This window comes from Harpegnathos saltator, unplaced genomic scaffold (genome assembly GCF_003227715.2).
Source record: "Harpegnathos saltator strain DR-91 unplaced genomic scaffold, Hsal_v8.6 scaffold462, whole genome shotgun sequence".
NCBI classification, from domain to species: domain Eukaryota; kingdom Metazoa; phylum Arthropoda; class Insecta; order Hymenoptera; family Formicidae; genus Harpegnathos; species Harpegnathos saltator.
The window spans coordinates 1,007,719-1,028,034 of NW_020230275.1; the positions used below are offsets into that span (position 1 = coordinate 1,007,719).

General features: G+C 37.2%; 2 protein-coding genes across 10 annotated transcripts in view; one reads left to right on the plus strand and one right to left on the minus strand.

The window, feature by feature from the left end:
- Nucleotides 1-216: 216 nt before the first annotated feature.
- Cdk7 (Cyclin-dependent kinase 7) lies at nt 217-3,974 on the plus strand. Its single transcript, XM_011152167.3, has 5 exons — nt 217-671; nt 807-866; nt 1,068-1,176; nt 1,999-2,444; nt 2,518-3,974. Exons 1-5 carry the CDS (start codon nt 618-620, stop codon nt 2,863-2,865), a joined length of 1,017 nt encoding a protein of 338 aa, XP_011150469.1. The 5' UTR covers nt 217-617; the 3' UTR covers nt 2,866-3,974.
- Nucleotides 3,975-9,667: 5,693 nt separating this feature from the next.
- The window catches only part of ATP8B (ATPase phospholipid transporting 8B), a 123,667-nt gene continuing 113,018 nt past the window's right edge, over nt 9,668-20,316 (minus strand). For 5 of the 9 annotated variants that reach the window (XM_011152160.3, XM_011152159.3, XM_025302004.1 and 2 more), the window contains 11 exons: nt 19,758-19,963; nt 19,264-19,419; nt 18,440-19,082; nt 17,552-17,731; nt 15,075-15,816; nt 14,271-14,463; nt 12,945-13,096; nt 12,522-12,874; nt 11,995-12,220; nt 11,637-11,872; nt 9,668-11,549 (listed from right to left, as the gene is read on the minus strand). In XM_011152160.3, the coding sequence (XP_011150462.1) occupies nt 11,130-11,549; nt 11,637-11,872; nt 11,995-12,220; nt 12,522-12,874; nt 12,945-13,096; nt 14,271-14,463; nt 15,075-15,816; nt 17,552-17,731; nt 18,440-19,082; nt 19,264-19,419; nt 19,758-19,963 (3,507 nt within the window). In that variant the 3' untranslated portion in view covers nt 9,668-11,129. The remainder of the gene's footprint in view (nt 11,550-11,636; nt 11,873-11,994; nt 12,221-12,521; nt 12,875-12,944; nt 13,097-14,270; nt 14,464-15,074; nt 15,817-17,551; nt 17,732-18,439; nt 19,083-19,263; nt 19,420-19,757; nt 19,964-20,316) is intronic. The other 4 variants (XM_025302003.1, XM_025302006.1, XM_025302005.1 and 1 more) reach the window with 4 other exon arrangements.

Consider the following 20,316-nt stretch of genomic DNA (forward strand, 5'->3'; position numbering starts at 1 on the left):
TTTTACGGGATGCAATATTTCGTCTCTTTGACAATACGTATTATTATCAAATTGTTGCAGCATCTTCTTCGTACTACTTCCGAAATCGGTACAAAGCCGGATTTTGCAATTCGGTCGTCAAAAATTTATAATATATAAATAAAGTGTTCGTAATACCAGGCGTTGGAGCGAATCAGTCGAAAAATTATTGTGACAGCCTTGTCAAACTGACTTGACCCAACCTTCCTGCTGTTGCGCTCGCGCGCACGGTGTTGGTTCGCGATCTCGCCGCACGAGGCCTCCAAAGTCAACGCTGGATTTGTCTCTGGCTCCTGTAGACCCTTAAAATAACAGTTAAATTAAGTAACATGAAATGAAATTGAAGAATCTATCTACATAGGAATCAATTAAATTTTTAAACATCGAGAAAGTGATTCATTCGATGAAATTATTCTGAAAAAGAGTTAAACGAATGTAAAATACTTTCAATCGTTAAGTGCATTCACGCAACGGCGGAGTTGCGTCATTGTCTCTGTTTTAGAAGTGTACATTATTTAAAACTTTTCAAACTTTTGCGAAAAAATTGCGGATGCTAAAGAAAGAGTGAGACGTTATTGTATGTTGCTCAAATTTCCACAATGACAGAAAAAGTACGAAGATATGAAAAAATCGACTTTTTGGGAGAAGGACAGGTTAGAATTGATATTTTTTTCTGTACTTTACATTATAACTTATATGAAAGTATTTTTTCGTTATAATCTCATAATATATATAACATAGAGATTTGCTTAATAAATTTATACATATGTATAATTTACATATTTCAGTTTGCCACAGTTTATAAAGCCAGGGATATAGAAACAAATAATATTGTAGCTGTAAAAAAGGTTGGTTACTTTCTTGTATAATATACTTCATTACATTATATTTATTTTGTATAATTATATTTATTTCATATAATTTATTACATATGCAGATTTATTCCATATTTTACCACATGTTGATCTCGACTTTGGACTAAACTAAAAATGAATGATGATTATGATTTCATATAATTTATTATAATAAATTGTCATTCTTTTTTACAGATTAAAGTAGGGAGTCGTGCAGAAGCCAGAGATGGTATAAATAGAACTGCTTTACGTGAAATCAAGCTGTTGCAAGAATTAAAACATGACAATATCATTGGCCTATTGGGTAATTATTTCTGATATAAATTTCTTTAAGCAAAGTATAAAATGGAGGCTATATATACATATATATATACATATATAAACAATATAAGCACTTGTGTATATATGCATATGTATGTATGTATATATATACATATATACACAAGTACTTATATAATTTATATGTGTATATACATATATGTGTACATATGTGTATGTGTGTGTGTGTGTGTGTATATATACTCTGTGGTGCACCATATCGTGCTGTGTCAGGAAAAGTACTTTTCCTCCAGCGGTCCCTGTCTACTGCGTATTTCCTCCATGCTTCCTTCTCTAGCGGATTCGCTAGAGAAGGAAGCATAAACAAAGCAGTAGATGGGAACTGCTGAAGGAAAAGTACTTTCTCTGATGCAGCACAATACGATGCACCACAGTATATGTATATGTGTACATACATATACATAGTGTCCAAGATCTTTTGGAAATGAAAGATTGTAGAGATTAATCAAATCAAACTAAGAAGAAAAGTTAAATACCATTTTGCAAATAAGTACACAAATTTTAAAATTATCAATTAAAAAAGAACCTCTAGATGTGGTCATTTTTAATTATTAATAACTATTGTGATTTTTGCAAAATGGTACATGACATTTCTTCTCAGTTTTACCTTATTAATCTTCACAATTTCTCGTTTCCAAAAAATCCTGGATATCCTGTATAATTATCCAGTTATCAAGAGGCACGACAGTGCCTTGCGCCAAGTTCAGTGCAACGAAGTGTGCCTGAATGGTGTGAGGCAGTATATGTTATACATGTATAATTATCCAATTATATTATCTAATTTTAGATGTTTTTGGTTATAAATCAAATGTATCGTTAGTATTTGACTTCATGGATACTGATCTGGAAGTAATAATAAAGGACAACAATATAGTCCTAACTGCAGCGAACATCAAGGCATACATGATTCAGACATTGCAAGGCTTAGATTATCTCCATTTTAATTGGATACTTCATAGAGACTTAAAGCCAAATAATTTATTGGTGAATTCCGAAGGTGTTCTGAAGATTGGAGATTTTGGCTTGGCAAAATTCTTTGGCTCACCTAATCGAATCAATACTCATCAAGTAGTTACAAGGTGGTACAGAGCACCCGAATTACTTTATGGTGCTAGACTTTATGGAACTGCTATTGATATGTGGGCAGTGGGTTGTATACTGGCTGAACTTTTACTGCGGGTACCATTTTTGCCTGGAGAATCTGATTTGGACCAACTTACAAGGATATTTCAGGTTGTTCAATATAAAAAAGAATACGTTGATAAATTCTTCTGTTAACACATTTTGAATGTTTTATCATTTTTAGACTTTAGGTACTCCAACGGAAGAAACGTGGCCGGGGATGATCGAATTACCGGATTTTATTCAATTTAAGCCCTTTCCCGGCACGCCATTGAAGCACATATTCACCGCCGCCGGTGACGACCTCCTAGATTTAATCGCTAGCCTCTTGAATGTGAATCCACTGGAAAGATGCACATGCGATCAGGCGTTACAGATGCCGTACTTCAATAACAAGCCTGCCCCAACACCTGGACCCAAGTTACCTCTGCCTACAGCTATTAAACGGCAACCAGAAGAAAGGCCCAGTCTAAAGAGAAAATTGTTAGAATCAGCAGACGGTGCTTCGTTAGCCAAAAGATTGCAATTTTAACAGTGATTAATATTAGAACAAATAAAATCGTTCTGTCAAAATTTGTATATTAGTTATTATATTAGTTAATCATGTTTTCTTCGGTCATGCATAAATGTATTAAAATACAAGTGATAAATTCAAGGTGATTAAAGGAATATATATATATCTCTAGTCTGGTGTGTGCAAACTGCACCACATCGCGATGGACGATTTTGTTGTACGAGAGTATTATATTACTAAAATTTAAACAATGATACATGTATGTTTATACATGCGTACGGAACATGCGTGATTATACATTAAGGCATATCTGGTTTTAACAATCTGATATTTGAAAGGCCGTATCTAATATAAATTAGTAATTTTCTCTTAAGCACGTCAGCAGGTATTTACCGACAATAATAATCTGAATAAATGAGAGTATAAAACGGGTAGGGACAATACGCATATGAAAAAAGTACAACATTGCTATCTGTTATTTTTATTTTATTTTTACTAATTTAAAAACAGATCAAAAATGTTCGTTATTCGAATGAAATGTGAATCGTGAAATGATCTTTAAAAAATGGTAACACGAGAGCGTCGTGTAGCTAATCCAAATCGCTAATCTCATTGAATGCATATGACTGTATTGTTAACAGATGTTTATTTTTTTCGTAAAAGTAAAAAAGAGAAAACGAAATAAGTTGTGAATATTTCGGAAAGTTATTGAAAGAATTTGCGGGAACTCCGAATTTTGATCAGAGGATATGTCATTAAATTCGTGGTTTTGCTAATTATTTTGTGAAACGTCCACGCTCTTATTATACCGTTTGATTGCATTGCGTCTCGAGAATGGCTGATTACCGCCACAACGTGTACGATTCGCATACGTATTGTGCTAAATGTTGGTGCAGCTAAAAGTAGGATGATTTTTCATGAAGGGAGAGATGCGCATAATGCGAAGCAAAAGATATATAGTAAAACTTCGGTAAAACTTCATTCTCTCGCGAAGAACTGCCCCATTCCCGGTTGAGTCGCGAGGTACATCCCGTGTACTACACATTACACACCACAAATTGTGTATACCCATACACACGGTTGTAAATAAACGCTGTTGTGCAATAAAGGTACAAGATCATCCTTAATTTATTACGTTATTAATGCACATATCAACATGAGTCGACCGTGAATTTTAAACGGACTTTTAAACGGGAAATCCATCCCCTCGTCCCTGTCTGTCTCTCGATGTACAAAACGCAAAACGGACAACTTAAATTTAACGACAGGCCGCGCGAAGAGCCGGGCGAAATTATGTATCTTACACATCTTACGTACAAGAAGCGCAACTTAGTGTGACAGACGTATCCGAGGATACTATGAATACGACTTGATACTTTGTGTTCTGTGTGTATGTGCGCGCGCGCGTGTATATGTATGTCCTGTCTTCTTCCCGACCTGATCACTAAACTCAATGCAAAGTCTCGTCAAATAAATCGCACAACCCATCGGCTTCGTCGTATATGATGCGTTTGGGGAGATTACAGTTTTCATTTACATCTCGGCTAATTTACATACAAATATACATCGATTCTCGTAAAATTATTTTAATCCGTGACGGAGCACATTTTCTCTTCCTTTTCTCCTTTTATTTATACGTCTCTTCTCTTGCACGATGCGCTTTGTCAGCTATATTACAAGTACACCTTCGTTTCTTTAGACCAATATCACGCGAGTATCTTGGAAATAACTTCTATAAGCAACTTCTTTCAACGAAAACGAACACTTCATCGACGTTCGTAGAAGCGATCCCGAAGAGCATAGTGGAGTGTGTAAATAATAAGTCGACGTTAAAATGCATTGTACTGTGGTCCCCTTCATTCGGATTGAACTACAAGTAATGTCTACGCGCGATATTTTCCTCGTACGATCGACAGAGAGTAATTGCTCTTATAAATGTACGTGCTGATATTACAGCATTTAAATCGTCGGAAACCTCGGAGGAGTAACGAAGTGAAGCAAAAAGGACACGATGATCGCGATGCGGAAGCGAATGTAGTCTAGATGATCAGTTTTGTCGGACATGATCGAGATGATTCCTTGTGAAACGTTCGAACATCGTGATTCACACGGAGAAATCAGGAGGAAATATGAGTACACAGGAATTTTTTCTCCTGTTACGACGCGTTGATCACGTCTGATCGCGGAAGCGATTCAGTCGGCACGCCGAAATATATCGTCGACGGAATGATCTCGTGTCTGGTCGTTCTCGCGAGTAACTAAGAATTATGATAAAGATTAATTATGTCGCTACTCGATATCGCGATTATTCTCCTACGTTGTCCTTCTATCGCGCTACGTGTGTTACAACATGTATACTTTTGCGACCATATTGGATCTCATTAGCGCGTACATTGTGTACAAAGACCACCTTAAATCGTAATGTTGATTTAACGCGCCTCTGCATGGCTCTATCGTGCGATACGTTGATCTTAATAATCTTAACGCTGATGAAAGATTCTCTTTCGTGAAGACAATGTAAAAAGACGGCGGAAGAGACTTTCTACAAGAAGAAACGAAAGACAGGTGCGTCAATGAGGAAATGCTGTGTATCAGAGAAACTGTATCAAAAAGAAACAATAATTGGTAGTTATGCATATTAAGGGACACCTCGTCGGTGACCTTAAACTTCATATATGTTATCAAGGTCCTTGACATGTCCTTGAGTAACTTGCAAAAAATTTCAATCGGCGGTCATTGTTTATTAAAAAGTTATTAACAAAAAAGTTTTGATAAATATCCAAAAATTATTACTCCATTAAAAATCGCGACTTTTTGTAGCAATTAATAGAATTAACTATAAGAAAGCATGTGTACAAAGTTTCAAGGAAGGGGGCAGAGGTAAGTTTTTATAGAAAAAAATCCGAAAATATAAGTTCTACATCGACCAATATTTTTACCGCAAAATTAAATGTATAATAGTTTACTTCACTGAAGTTTGCAAATTTCTATATAATTACTATGTAATAAAACATTAAATCTATAAACGTAAACGACGTTAAATCTATGTAAAAAATCAACCTATATCTACCTAATGATAATATTGATAATTTTTCCATGATACGTCTCACTTTGCATAGGAGCCTCGCTAATCTTTTCACTATATTCTTTTTTTAGTATATTGTAAACTCATTGATTTAATAAGGCGAAGATTTAATAAATATATTTATCCTTTGGACCCCCATTACTCGTTTGTAAAATTATTTGAATTTATATATTTTATATAGAGACTAATATAGATCTATAAGATCTATATAAATTCAGGTATTTTTACAAACGAATGATGAAGGTCCAAAGGGTGAAGCCGATAGGGGGAAGGGCGAAACATCTCCAGTCAGTCAAAAAATAATATTCTAAAAGAAAAAATATGAATAAATATATTTATTAAATCTTCGCTTTACTAAATAGATGAGTCTGTAATATACTAGAAAAGGAATATATTGAAAAGATTAGCGAGGCCTTACGTAAAGTGGGACATATTATGAACATGTCTATTAAATCTATAATTATTTCGTCGAAAAGTAATAGTAAGCGAAGAAGTATAAATATAAATAATAGTCAAAGCGAGATAATGTTATTGCACTTCTTCAGTTATGTTAGTATGTACAACACTTTGTAACATCGCCATTTCATCTGACTACTTTTCTTCGACGAAAATACCATTATATATTATTTCTGAAGTTATTTGCTAATTTTTTGTTTGAACGCAAATATTCTTTATATATTTTTGAGCGCATTGTTATTTATAAAACAGACTGATCTATATTTAATGACAAAATAAATTAAAAAATAGATAAATGTGTAATACCTTACAATATAACGATTTTATTTGATTTTATTTCCTAATACCAAAAGTAACGGCAATTTAAGTTAAATCAAGTCAGGTCAGGTTATATTAGAATGAAATAGGTTATTTTTGGGAAATGGGGAATGCAAGAGGAGGAATTCTGCTTCTCCTTCGTTAACATGTACACAATATTTTACATGCATAAACAAATAAATATATGAGCGGAAAGGAGACTGTGTCATTTATGAAAATTCTTTTGTTAATAACTTTTTAATAAACAATGACCGCCGACTAAAACTTTTCGCAAGTTATTCAAGGAAATGTCCTTGACAACACATATGAAGTTCAAGGTCGTCGGAGAAGTGTCCCTTAATATATATAATTACGCAATAGTTTTGTACACACACACACATACATACATATACATACATATACATACATACATATATATATATATATATATGCGACAAGAAGAACTAAATTACTGAAAGAGTAGTATTTATTTCAGGCGAGAGATATTCAAATAAGGCAAAGATATAATTGATACTATTTAGCAATCACATATAATATAATGCGTATTTGTATTATATTTAACTGTTCGCATTATTGTCATATACTAGTATCCCATAAAGAACGCGTACAACGTGAAAACGTTTTGAAGATATGTTCACAAAAGAAAAAAGTGTGCACAAACTGCTATGAGAAATACAGTTACGCAAAACTATACTGAAGATACGAAAGTATCATTATCATTACATGTTTCTTTTTTTTTGTCACTTCCTTCGGAACTTTACGCGTGTTCCGATCGACTGTTGATTGATTAATCACGTAATCAGTAGAGCACATGCAGCGGACCGATACGCTTCGCTTCCAAATTTGATTCAGCGTTTGAATTGTAACATACATATAACAGTTTATGCAACCAACAACATTTTATGACTATGTTATAATTCTTATCCGTTCTTACATTAAGTAAGCACATCAATATGTTTTAATGTGTTACCGAGATTTCCAAATAATATCTATATATTTCTCCTTTTTCGTCGCGCACGCAATATAAACAGAGGGGCATTGTCAAACGCCGGTAGAAGACGCTCCTTAGCCCTTTTGTTTTTTAGCACAGAAAATTTAAAAGTAAACCATTTAATATACATCCGAAATATATACAACACGTACAAATAAAGTGTCGGATTACGTCGGGATCTCGAAACAATCTCACAATGAAAATTGTCACCCGTGATCGACAAACCAACGTATACCGCACACTATATATATATATATATATAACCATCTCGCATAAATTATAATTAAAGGACTACTTATAGTAGCGCGAAAAATATATTATACCAAGACAGATGTGCATATAAATTAACCTCAAGAAAGACGTAGGCTGTGCATCTTCTTATGAGACTGTGTAAACTTATTTTTTCCATGTGTGAAGAAGAAATGCGTTTATACATGCGTGTCAATATCGAAAAGTTGCCGTGACAGCACAGTTGTAGCATTGACGAAATATTTATACAATTTTAGCTTCCTCGTCTTTAGTTTATAAATATATGTCAAATTTTATATATATATATTTTTTTTCAGTCCATTTATATGACTATTGATAAGTATCTTATCTTCACCATGCAAAAGTCGTTCGATAATGCCTTATTACTTGATTTGTAAGCTTCGTCTTTCAGAAACACATGATATCTTCACGAAAGCTTAGAGACAATCTATAACGTGACGAGTTGTATGCGAATCGTGTGAAATTTGCCGAATCGTTTTACTATCGTCTTATTATCAGGGTTGGAAACCCCCATATATATAATCAATGTTATCCGTAACATCATTACCGTCATTTATCTTTCTTAGTAACGACCTCGTAATGGTGTTATTTTTCTTCGTTAGTACCGATAGTGGTAACGTAATTATACATTTGTGTGCGACAGTAACGAGTACGTAATCGTTGCTTTACGCATGTAGAATACATTTGCGAGATGTAAGCGACAGCGAATCGTGAAAAGAAGTCTTCAGAACTCCGTGAGAAAAGTAATCGAAATTGTAGCGACTTCTTGAATAACGGTAACGACTTACTTATAGAGAAAGTAGCTTACAACCTGCATCTTACTGATGAGCAACGGTAATTTCCTCAAGAATGTAATATTTATGAGAAATTCGACGTCATACGATATGAACGAGAAATGATAAAGGCTGCAGAGAAACTTACTCGAGAAAAATCATTATTGTATTTCTAACACGTTTCTCTTTTCTTCCGATATGCGCATATTATGATGCGAGAGAGAAATTATCGGTGTACAACCACCGAATGTATATCCATGTTTGAAATTAATAATTTAAAGTAATACGCTTTTTTTATTCATATAGAAGATGGAGTGTACATCACATTTAATCAACATAAAACGGTAAACCAATGAAATTTTACGGAAGCTTGTGACACTCGGGTGTGTGTGTGTGTATGTGTGTGTGTGTGTGTGCGCGTGTATGTGTAATGTGTGTGGTTCGACGATTAGGCACAACGTTCGAAAGCAAAACGAAATGTCCTCTCCGTTTCAAATAATAATTTGATTGTGGAACATTACTTTCCCCGCGCGCGCGTATAGACTATTCCTCCCTAGACTTCATTGTAATATTAAAAGTAGAAATACATACTCCATTGTTGCTATTACTTTTTTTTCACTTTAATATATTATATGTATTCAGTAGTCAGTCCAAGGCAAACTTCATTCGCAATAGTGTAATACAATATAGCTACTATCTTCGTATTTCTTTAAATCGATCTATCTATATATTACTTTCTTTTAAAAAATGTATACTTAACATTTAATATAATATATATATATATATACATATATATATGTATATATATATATATATATATATTTATCTCTCTTTAAAATATTTACAATGAATGCGCGCTATGGTACAATATTTTAAATCGTTTGTCTTATCCATGTTTTATAAAGGCAATTATCAATGTAACTATAATTCTTATACCGTAATAGTATATTGTGTAAACATGTTCTTTTTTTTTCGTTTTTACAATAATCATGTGTGTGTTCGCACTAGATTAATATATAGTACAAGATAGGATATTACAAGATTTTTGACACCTCTATGCGATATATTTCTATATATACACAAGGAGTGCATGACAACGCGAATTGTTTTTTGCGCCGTTATTGCATGACCGTTATCCTCGCGTACTAACGTCTCCGGTAAAACGAATCGAAAATTAACCACAGAATCGCAAATACTAAATGCTGAGTATATACTTTTCCCCGATCCATCCAACAAACATCCATCCAAAACAACAAGTTTTGCAACGAGAGAAATGCCTATAGTGAGTTACGCGGCAATTTTGCGTGTCGCCTCGCAAATTAACACACCATCGATAATACGCGCAAGTAAGTAACTATAATCTGTAAAACCCTGATCATCAATCAGATGTCCGAAAACAAACGTGAATTGTAGATAAAATTAGAGAATGTATATATTTCGCTGAATCTTCTCCCTTCGAATACTTGCTTTCAACGTTGTTGAATACACGAAATAAAAAAGAAAAAAATATAGTCGTTTGTTTCTTCGAGACTCTCGTCGAACAAACGTCTCACAGTGTGTTGATATTCAAGATCATTCTCACACGCACGGAATTTTATATTAAGCATTAAAAACGTAAATCTGTGTATCGTAGCATAAGCTATTTTTCCATACGGTTATAGAACATATATTAACATTTACCTGCCTAATATCATCATTGTGTGACCAAAATGTTAAATCAAATATGCATATTCCGTACATTTATTACTCGGCAAAAGTGCAAAAATATAGCTGAGAAATGACTGAACACGTGAATACGTAAAACATTTAAATCGTAAGTTGTAACGGATGCGTAAATGCTCAACGGTGATGTATGTATAGACGTAAATAGCATATGCTACCTCTATTGTAGTGTAACTCAATGTATCCCACTGGAATCCATTGCGTTAAAGACACATACGCGTTAACAAAGTTACCTGCATTTGCTTCAACGTTTATCACTATCGTCGTTTATAGGCATATACGTTGTAGATCACAACAGGGATTCTAATTGTCCGAAAAATTTTGCGCTCACTTTATATAATTCAAGATACAACTCTAACGTTTCTGCGTGGAAAGAAAAAAAGAACGAAAAAGGAAAGGGAAATAAATTAAACATAACGTAAAATCACAGATATCGACTCTTCCGCGAGATACCCTCGAATACTGTGTACAATATCACCTGCGTCTCTCAATCACCACAAAAGTGATATCGGGGGAACACGATTTCAATGGGATACACCGGAACCGGCAAATTCACGACACATTTGCGTTAGATCTCGATCTAACATCCGTAACTAAGTAAATCAAGAGGAGCTCGCTAGTCACCTGCACTTTCAGTGTCCGCTGAGAAATCGGCTAAACGTTTCAGCTACAAATTAATTGTGTCCAGTGTGTGCGAATTCCTAGATGCACTATTATCCTTTGGTGACGTAGTGGCAACGTTCACCTGCTTCGTGACGTTGTTTGTAAACGGCATAGCGAACTTAAAATCAGCACCATTTGGCAATTTGCGCATAATCTTCCCGGACGTGATGAGCCTTCCGAAGCCCTCCTGGTGAGCGAAGGCGTAGCCCGAGCGTAGAGAACGACGTGTACGCCTCGTAGATGGTGTACGCAGTATGTCCTGGCTCTGGCGGGAACGTAACTGCGCCAACCTTTGCTTCAGTCTAACCCTGTCGGACAGTGTCGGCCTGACGTCCATGAAGAAGAATCTCCACGACAAGACCGGTATCACGAGGATTATGCAGGATATCACCGTTGTGAACCAAAAGGTCGCCTCCGACATAGCCTGCGGTGACAGATCGACTTAAGCTTTACCGTTCTCAATCGTTTCACACGACTTCGTCGGGAATGGAGAATCGAATGACTGACGTACCATCGTGAGACTGCCGACGTAACTACCTCCTATGACGAAGTTGTAGAAGTAATCTAAAATAAAATACCAGATGAGCGAGCCCCACACCATGATGTGATTAAAAACTGTCCAGTACGACGTGTCGAGGGCTATTTGAACGGTCACGACTATCACTAATATGGTGGCTACTACACTGCCAAATAGCATGTGATCAGAAAGTACATAACCCTTTGGCGACACTCCATCCCTGTATGTCCCTGTTGAAAAGCACATGAGACTTAGTTCGTCACGATCCAACGATAACAATCTGATGCTCGCAATAATAAGCAGACACAGAAATGATATTCAGAGTGACACACAGATAACGTCAGATACTTACCATAAGGTACTAAAAATAATACACAACTAGCGTAGAATCCGTGTAGAGCGCTCCAGCAAAATTCCTTCTTATTGAAGAGCAAATTCTGCAATCCCGGCGCGTATAGTTTCGGATACATTAAGCTGTTCTTATCGTTGACATCCTGATCGAAAATGCCGACTGCCAAGACTGGTAACGACGTGTAAAATAGGTTGTAGACGGAGATATACATGGGATCAAACACAGTCTATAAAGCAAACATGTATGACTGATTACACGCTGTCCTGGTTACTCCCAGCAAACGCGCTATTCTCAAGGATTGAACGATCAGTAAAACAATTCTGTATGCATATTCAAAATCTCAACTTCGGAGCAAGAACAGCTCTGACAAAGGAGTCTTAAGAATCATATTCGCCTTCGTATCATCATTCGTTTTATCTGTGATTCTTTTTCTCTCTTTTTATCTGTTATTAACTGCCGTGTTTTTATTATTTTTGCGCTGTAATCGCTATGATAATGTAGTGATATATTTTTAATATGCGTCTCACCTGTGCGCTGAATCCGCAAAAGAAGGCGAACCAGATGTGGCAGAGGGTGAACGCGAAGTTTTTATAAAAAAAATACCTAAGGAATTTGCTCATTCTGTAATACGACCATCTACCGTGAACCAAAAGTAACCTTTCCAAGAATCTAAATTGCCCTATCGAGTAATCTGAGGCCAACACAGCCTGTAGTCCCTCCTGCCCGCTAATGCCAACGCCGATGTGAGCTGTTTTTATCATTGAGACATCGTTGGCGCCGTCGCCAATTGCCAGAGTCACCGCGGACTTATTCTTCTTAATCAACTCGACGACCATCGCCTTCTGCAGCGGCGTCACCCGACAGCATATTACAGCTTTACCTGAAAGATCCCAGATCCGTTAGTGACAAGTATAGTTTTTTTCAACGTAAGCCACTCGTCTCCGACTTACATTGGCTGGATACTTCGAGAAAAAGATGTTCCAATTTCGGATGTAACGCGTGAACTAAAGAATGTCCATTAATAACCAATGCAAATCCCGTCGAATGCTCCATCTCGTGCTCGTCCTGCTCATCCCTGCTAGGATTATACTCTGTATCGCTGCTGTGCAGAGAAAATAAAGCTTTCAAGTAAAGACAGATCGTTTCTCTCAAAATGGAAGGCAATGGATCTGGTATCTGACTTGAAGAGTTGATTTAAAGCGAATTACTTCGGTTCACGATGTACAAAATTGAAACAAAAGTCGGATCAAGAGACAATAAATCGCGGCGATCTTGTGATTATCGGTAAAATTATGAGAAACTTTGCAACTGGACTTATCATCGTTAAAAAGAATGATGCACGTTAATTATAAACGAATACACAGTGCATTCTATTAATATCTACAGATACAAAAACGTGACATGAAAGCAACATACCAGTTGTGTTATTGTTATTCGACTAAGATTAATTATTAAGCATACAGAAAGAGAAGGAGTGAGTATCAAGCATCATGAGATAATTCTCAGCCTATCTATGACTATAAATATCGCTAAGAATCGTAGAGTAATCAGATAGAAATACCTCAGACGTAGCATGTGCAGTATCTGGAAAATATCTGAAGTGGTTTAAAAAGATCAGATCTAGTCTACTACCATTCTAAAGTACAGCCGCATTACTATTACAAATTGTCAATAATAAATGTAATAAGTCTCGGAGATAACTGACAGATTATAAACAAGATACGAAGGATAGTTTCGTAAAAAATGCTCTTCCTTTTCTTTTCTTAATAGAGAAGATACGGTAAGAGTACTATCATATACGCATGCAACTGTTTCGAAGAGAAGATTCCGCGAGATAGATAGACAAGTGGAAGGTAAAATATGTAAAATCAGTGCGCATATATACGATGAATTATAAGCGCATAATACTAGCAAAAGGTATATAATTCGTCATCGCATCCTTATATTATGCGGAAGTGATAATCAATGGATATCTTTCTTTCATACATTTCCTAGATCAGTCATTATAAATTTAAACGAATGCGTTACGCGACTCGCTAGCTTGGGTATGAAGCGCACACGACTCTCCTGCAGTTAAGTACGATCAATTCTTAGCCACGACTATAAGACATAGAAAGCATTATATGAAACATAGTGCCACATTCAGTATATATGAAAGATAATTCTCTTATTCTCTCTCTCTTTTTTTCTTCTTTCCTCTTAATGAATGCGTTAATTGGAATTGGAAAATAGAAGAAATTGATAGATTGGTACTCCGTCTCTTTCATGTGCCTGACCTTTCCTTGTCCCACCTGAATGTGACGATGGAGAGTGTCGGCCGGTTTTGCTGGGTCGAAGTAGTCTTAATGGTATCCAAATACCGCATTAACTGCGTTTCCACGCCGTCGTAAGTGGTGGCGTCCACCACGAAGACGTCCGTGAGATCATCCGTAAGCAATTGACACGAGTATCCGATATTGATGGCCGTTTCTGTAGAAAATTGCAAAGTCCGGTGAGAGTAAGCGAGCGAGGGAGCGAGGGAGGGAGGGAGGGAGGGAGGGAGGGAGGGAGGGAGGGAGGGAGGGAGGGAGGGAGGGAGGGAGGGAGGGGAGGGAGGGTGGGAGTGTGAGTGTGTGAGTGTGAGTGAGTGAGTGAGTGAGTGAGTGAGTGAATGAGTGAGTGAGTGAGTGAGTGAGTGAGTGAGTGAATGAGTGAGTGAGTGAGTGAGTGAGTGTTCGCATGTGTAAATATATATGACGTTTAAATGCAGGATGCCTCATTTTAAATGAGCCAGGCAAAAATCTCGAGAAATATGAAAGATACTAAGAAACATTTCAAACAAAAATTGCATAGTTTCAAAGGGGACCTAAAACAACTATATCATTTTGTTTACAGATGGCGCCACTTTCAATATATTCACTGATCATTACTTCTCTTAATGGAATCCCAATTTTTTATTATATCATCTTTTTCTACCAATTAATTTTAACAACTTTTGTCTGAAATGTTTCCCAATATCTTTCATATTTTTCGAGATTTTTGCCTACCTTATTTAAACTAGAACACTCTCTCTGTATAACATTCGCATACTTCAAACTTACCCTGCTTATCGCCGGTTAACACCCAAAGTTTAATACCAGCGACACCCAAATTGGCGATGGTCTGCGGCACACCATCCTGCAACTTGTCCTCGATAGCAGTAGCACCCAATAACGACATATCTTTCTCAATCTCTTCGTAAATCGCATCTAATTTGTCGTCTCTATTTTCTTGGCTTAACGCTGCTTCCTGATGACGTTGTTTCCAGTTATTGAAAAAACTTTCGTCCAAGTCCCTCACAGAAAGGCACAATGTTCTTAAGCCTTCACCTGCGAACTTATTTAGGTGGTCCAGTGTCTTCGCCATTATCTCATCGCTGTCCTTTTTCAATCGCTCGTAGATTACGTTATCAGCGCCTTTGCAATACAATCGTAAGTGTCCATCTTTTCTTAAGATAACCGACATTCTTTTCCGTACATTATTAAAGTCCAGGATGCAGAGTAGTTCGTAAATCTCCTTCTTCCCCATTACCTCGATGGTTATACTATTTGGCGATCTCTCCTTAAAAACAAAACCGAAGTTTCTAGCGGCGGATACCAGGGCAGCCTCGTCCGGCGACTGTGCTTGATATTCGATCTTGCCATTTTTCTCTTCTGGCATAACAGTGTGACAGAGAGCCAATAGTCTGAAAAAACTGTGGACGTCCTGATTCTCTCGTTTTACAGCCTCGAGCAGCGCAGGGTCGTAGAACTTGAAGTCTGGCTCGTAATCCTTGTTAAACGAGAAATCCAGAGGTGGCATTGTCTGTAAAACGTACGAATAATCGTGGTTTTCAGGAATTCTGTCTTGCCTAGCACACAGACGTGGAGTTAATATGGAAGGAAGAAAATTAATCTCATGAACGAAAATCGGGAAACCCCGTTATAAGAGAAAAAAAATAAAAAAAGAAGAAAGAAAAAAACGCCGGTCGAAAGAAGCCAGAAATCCTGACCGAGAAGGAGGGTTATATATATACCTTGTCTCCGTAAAAATAGATTCGTTGAAAGACGTGGGATGTACATACTGTTAGTTGAATATCATTATCCTTAAACCACACATAGATTGCAAGAAAATAGTAAAAGAGAAATTAGCCTTAACGCGTTAGTAGTACGATAGAGAAGATAGATAGAAGTGATGCAAAGCATACGCATTTGTAATTGTCTAATTTGTAGCATGATGTAAATCCTTAGCGTGCAAGAGAGGGAGAGGGGAGAGAGGGAAGAAGAGGGAATATATGTGGGGTACAAGTACGGTTCCTAAGTCAATCCAGAGACACCCGATATGATTATTCGGTTCTAGTAACAGCAATAAAGATGGAAATCTTTGGATTTATAGAGGGTGATGTTATATATGTACATATACATGCATACACACAAAAATATACAGCGTGTGTGTGTGTGTATATGTGTGTGTAGGAATGCAACGACGAACGAATAAAAGTGATATAGATGTCGATAGATATTGGAAGTAGAAGTGTAATACACTGTAATACATATATATACGAGGGTAGTCCCAGAAGTACCTGACCTAACAAAGAAAACACAAAAAATTTGGGAAAAAATATTTTTATTCCTCTACATAGTCTTCTTTTAGCTCAATACACTTTTCCCAGCGATGTTCAATAGCTTCGATACCCTGTTTATAGCGGGAATCGTCGAGCTCCTCAAAATAGTCATCAAGCCACCTTGGTCCATTGTTTTGACTGTTGCTTCGTCTCAGGTGTGAAGTGACGGACCCATGTTTCATCCATGGTTATGAATCGACGCAAAAACTCGGCTTTATTGCTGCGAGACTTCGCCAAACACTCGATTGAAACATCCTCACGACGCTGTTTTTGTTCCAATTGCGGCACCCATCCTGCGCACAGCTTTCTCATGTCCAAATTTTCAGTCAATATGCGATGTACAGCACTTTTTGAAATGCCTACCATGTCTGCTAACTCGTGCACTTTCAGTCGACGGTCATCCAATACCATTTTGTGGATTTTCTTCGTCATTTCTGGCGTGGTCACCTCATTTGGTCGACCACTGCGATGTTTGTCTTAGCAGCTCATACGGCCTTGTTTAAAGTCTGCCACCCAATATTTTACTATTGTAAACGAAGGAGCAGACTCCCCCAGAGTAGAATCTAGCTCCGCTTTGATATTGGTTGGACTGAAGCCTTTCAAATGAAAGTATTGTATCACATAACGATGACCAATTTTTTCCATATTTACAAATTCACTGAGAGCGTTCACTATTGATGGCTGCCAAATAAATACTAAACAACGTAGCGTCGTCAAACTTCAAACTTAAGCTTTATAAGGTTGGTATTTTCTACCATAGTCATTCTTTTCGAACAACAACCGCTATCTATACGTCAGGTCCGGTACTTCTGGGACTACCCTCGTATGTATTACAGAAGTATAAGCAAAGGGGATGAACTAATTTCGCTATCGTATATGAGGGAGTACAGGTCGTGTGATCGTGACAAGACAAGTGCTAATTATCAACATGCGTACTGAAGGCTTGTGTGGAATCTTTGGGCTGCCGTTGATGCCAGGCTCCGGCGTAGTGTTGGATACTCTGTCTGCTTGTTCCAGAAGACGTACATTTGGACCACTTAGTGGTGTATAAACTGGACGTACGAATTCCTGTCCACTTCTCCACCGCATCGTCGGCGTTCGAATGGCTCTGTCCGTCTACATGCAGCACACACATGCTAAGTGATGTATATGAAATCGTTTGCAAAGGTACAACCACGTGTATTGAAATTATGTGTTTTGCACGTAACTGAACGAAAACATAAGTAGTCACGACAGTAGAAAGTAAATCATGACGAGGTGTGTATCGACACCTAGAAATATTCAACAGATTGTTGCGTAAACAACGCACACGAGGACACGTGCAATGTAGAACTATGTTGAGATGTTTCGCGATGTCAGGAGATTTCTCTACCAATTCTCTTCGTGTGACTATTACTTATCGGATGTAACGAATTGAGACGAGACTATCAGAAAAAAATATGTGACGACACAAATTTCTCGACGTTGAATATATATATATATATATATACACACATATATATATATATATATATGTTTTACATATCTGTGGTGTAGTATATGTGATTCTTCTCTGTACAATATTCTATACATAATCTATACAATATAACAAAAACTTCTTAGCGGAAGCGTGTGACTAATAATATTGTTTTCACGCAGCGTTGAAAGCGTAGCTATATATATATATATATAATGTGGGACAAACGTATTGCTCTGTCATATCTCGGAAATAATGGTATAATTTCGTAAATAGACAATGTGAAGAAAGTGAACGTTTTGCAACACGTACCCTGTCGTCAGCATCGAGTCGAGGGATCTTCGCAAGAGACGGAACAAACGACTCACCTCGCTCAAATCGATGACTTCGCCGGTGACCTCGTCGATGACGTCGCCGTAACACTTGCCTGCCACAGAACACTTGTTAAAAGTCATTATGTTCTGCGTCAATGTCCCGGTCTTGTCGGAAAATATGTACTCTATTTGGCCCAACTCCTCGTTTAACGTAGTAGTCCTAGCTTTAGCGTGCGTATTCGTGGGCGCGTAGTACATCTCCTCATCCCAATTTATCAAAAACGACTGAACGAACCGGATTACCTCGACACTCACGTACAAACTGATTGGCACCACTGTGTTCAGCACGATAGAGTACGAGAAGAACACGAGCAGGGCGATCACTGTTGCACCGGCGATGGGCTCGCTCGGCACTAACGAGTCCCACGGCAAGTACACTTGGAAATAACGGCCCAAAAGGCTCTCCCAAATACCACAGCCGATCATACAGAACAAACACAGAGAAAGTAAAAAAAACACTATCCCGATGATGAGGAGATTCAGCAGCCTATCTATAGAGGTCCTCTTAAATTTGGTCTTCCCTGAGTTTTGCATCAGTTTGGTATCCTTGCCCGCAAAGATCACCATGCCATAGCACCATTGCGTGTTCCTGAGCACGCAACCCCGTAAAATAATCTTGTCGTTATCCAATGCGTACCTGCAAAACGTTCGCGAGGGACGTTAAGAACGCGTGAACGTGGTTTGATAAACAATAAGTTGAGTAAACTCGATGCTCTACAAAACAAGAACCAGATATTTCCAGTTTCAAGCAGGAATCGCGGCTTTCTGTGCAGATACACACGGTTCTTGTTTCTGCGTTCTGCTTCGTCCGTACTTACTTTCGTCCCTTCCACGTGAGCGTTCCATCGAATTTGTTCAACAAATTATTAGGGGTTTCGCAAACGATCTCGCCGTCGAACTGGCCGATCAACTCGTGATTATCCATCATCTCGGCAGTTTCTGGCAGACACTGGCGACACTTCAGATTTGTTTCTCTGTAACAGATTTTTCACACTTTATTATTGCAACCCTTACTCAAAAAAACACGTGTAATTGTATCTCAACTTTTATCAGAATAGGGTGCTTTTATAACACAAACGGAGGCGAAAGAACCTCGGAGGTTCTCAATACAGAATAGCTGAAATTGATAATTCTAAAGTATTTTACTTCTTTTAACTCAGTTTATTTAATTAATAAAATAATAACGTTAATATATAAGATAGGCTATTTACTATTTCATTCATTATATTTGATTTTTAATCAAAGAGTCGCAAAGGCTCTTCTATATATCCGGATGAAGGTTAAAATGACTGAATGACTTGATGGACCATACCCGTCCAATTCTGCCGTTTCGATGTAACAGAGACCGTTCGGTTCGCTCGTTGTCAGAAGGAGAACGTCCGCAGCGACAAACTGGTCGTTCTCCATTCTGATTACGTCGCCCACCTGGACCTGCGACCATTTCTCCTCACGAAGATTAGTACCCCGCAGTGTTCGGGACTTCCTATTGTTTACTTGAGAATCGCTGCTATGCCGTTGCTGAAAATTCAATTGTCTCGTCGAGTTTCGGAATAGAGAGAGGCAGAGTGCCAGTAACATTCTACGTTTAAAAAACAAATATTTTATCTTTAAATAAATTTTAAAATAAATTTTAAATCTAAATTTTGCAAGAGACACATTCTGCAACTCGATATTACATCAACATTAACCCTTTGTATGGCAGTGATGATTTACCAGCAGTGGTAATTATTCTCTTCAATTTTTTTACGTACTGTTTACGGTTTAATGAAGATAAGTATGATCTCACATTTTTCTGATATATTAATACCTATTTTACATGTTTCCCATGGTTTTTATATTCGATTGTTCACTTTCAATTATTTATAAATAAA

Excerpts from the sequence above, each read along its gene's own strand:
- Cdk7 (XM_011152167.3), top strand. The coding sequence starts at position 618 with ATGACAGAAAAAGTACGAAGATATGAAAAAATCGACTTTTTGGGAGAA. Across the intron at positions 1,177-1,998 it reads CAATATCATTGGCCTATTGG|ATGTTTTTGGTTATAAATCA; the intron begins GTAATTATTTCT and ends ATCTAATTTTAG. Across the intron at positions 2,445-2,517 it reads AACTTACAAGGATATTTCAG|ACTTTAGGTACTCCAACGGA; the intron begins GTTGTTCAATAT and ends TATCATTTTTAG.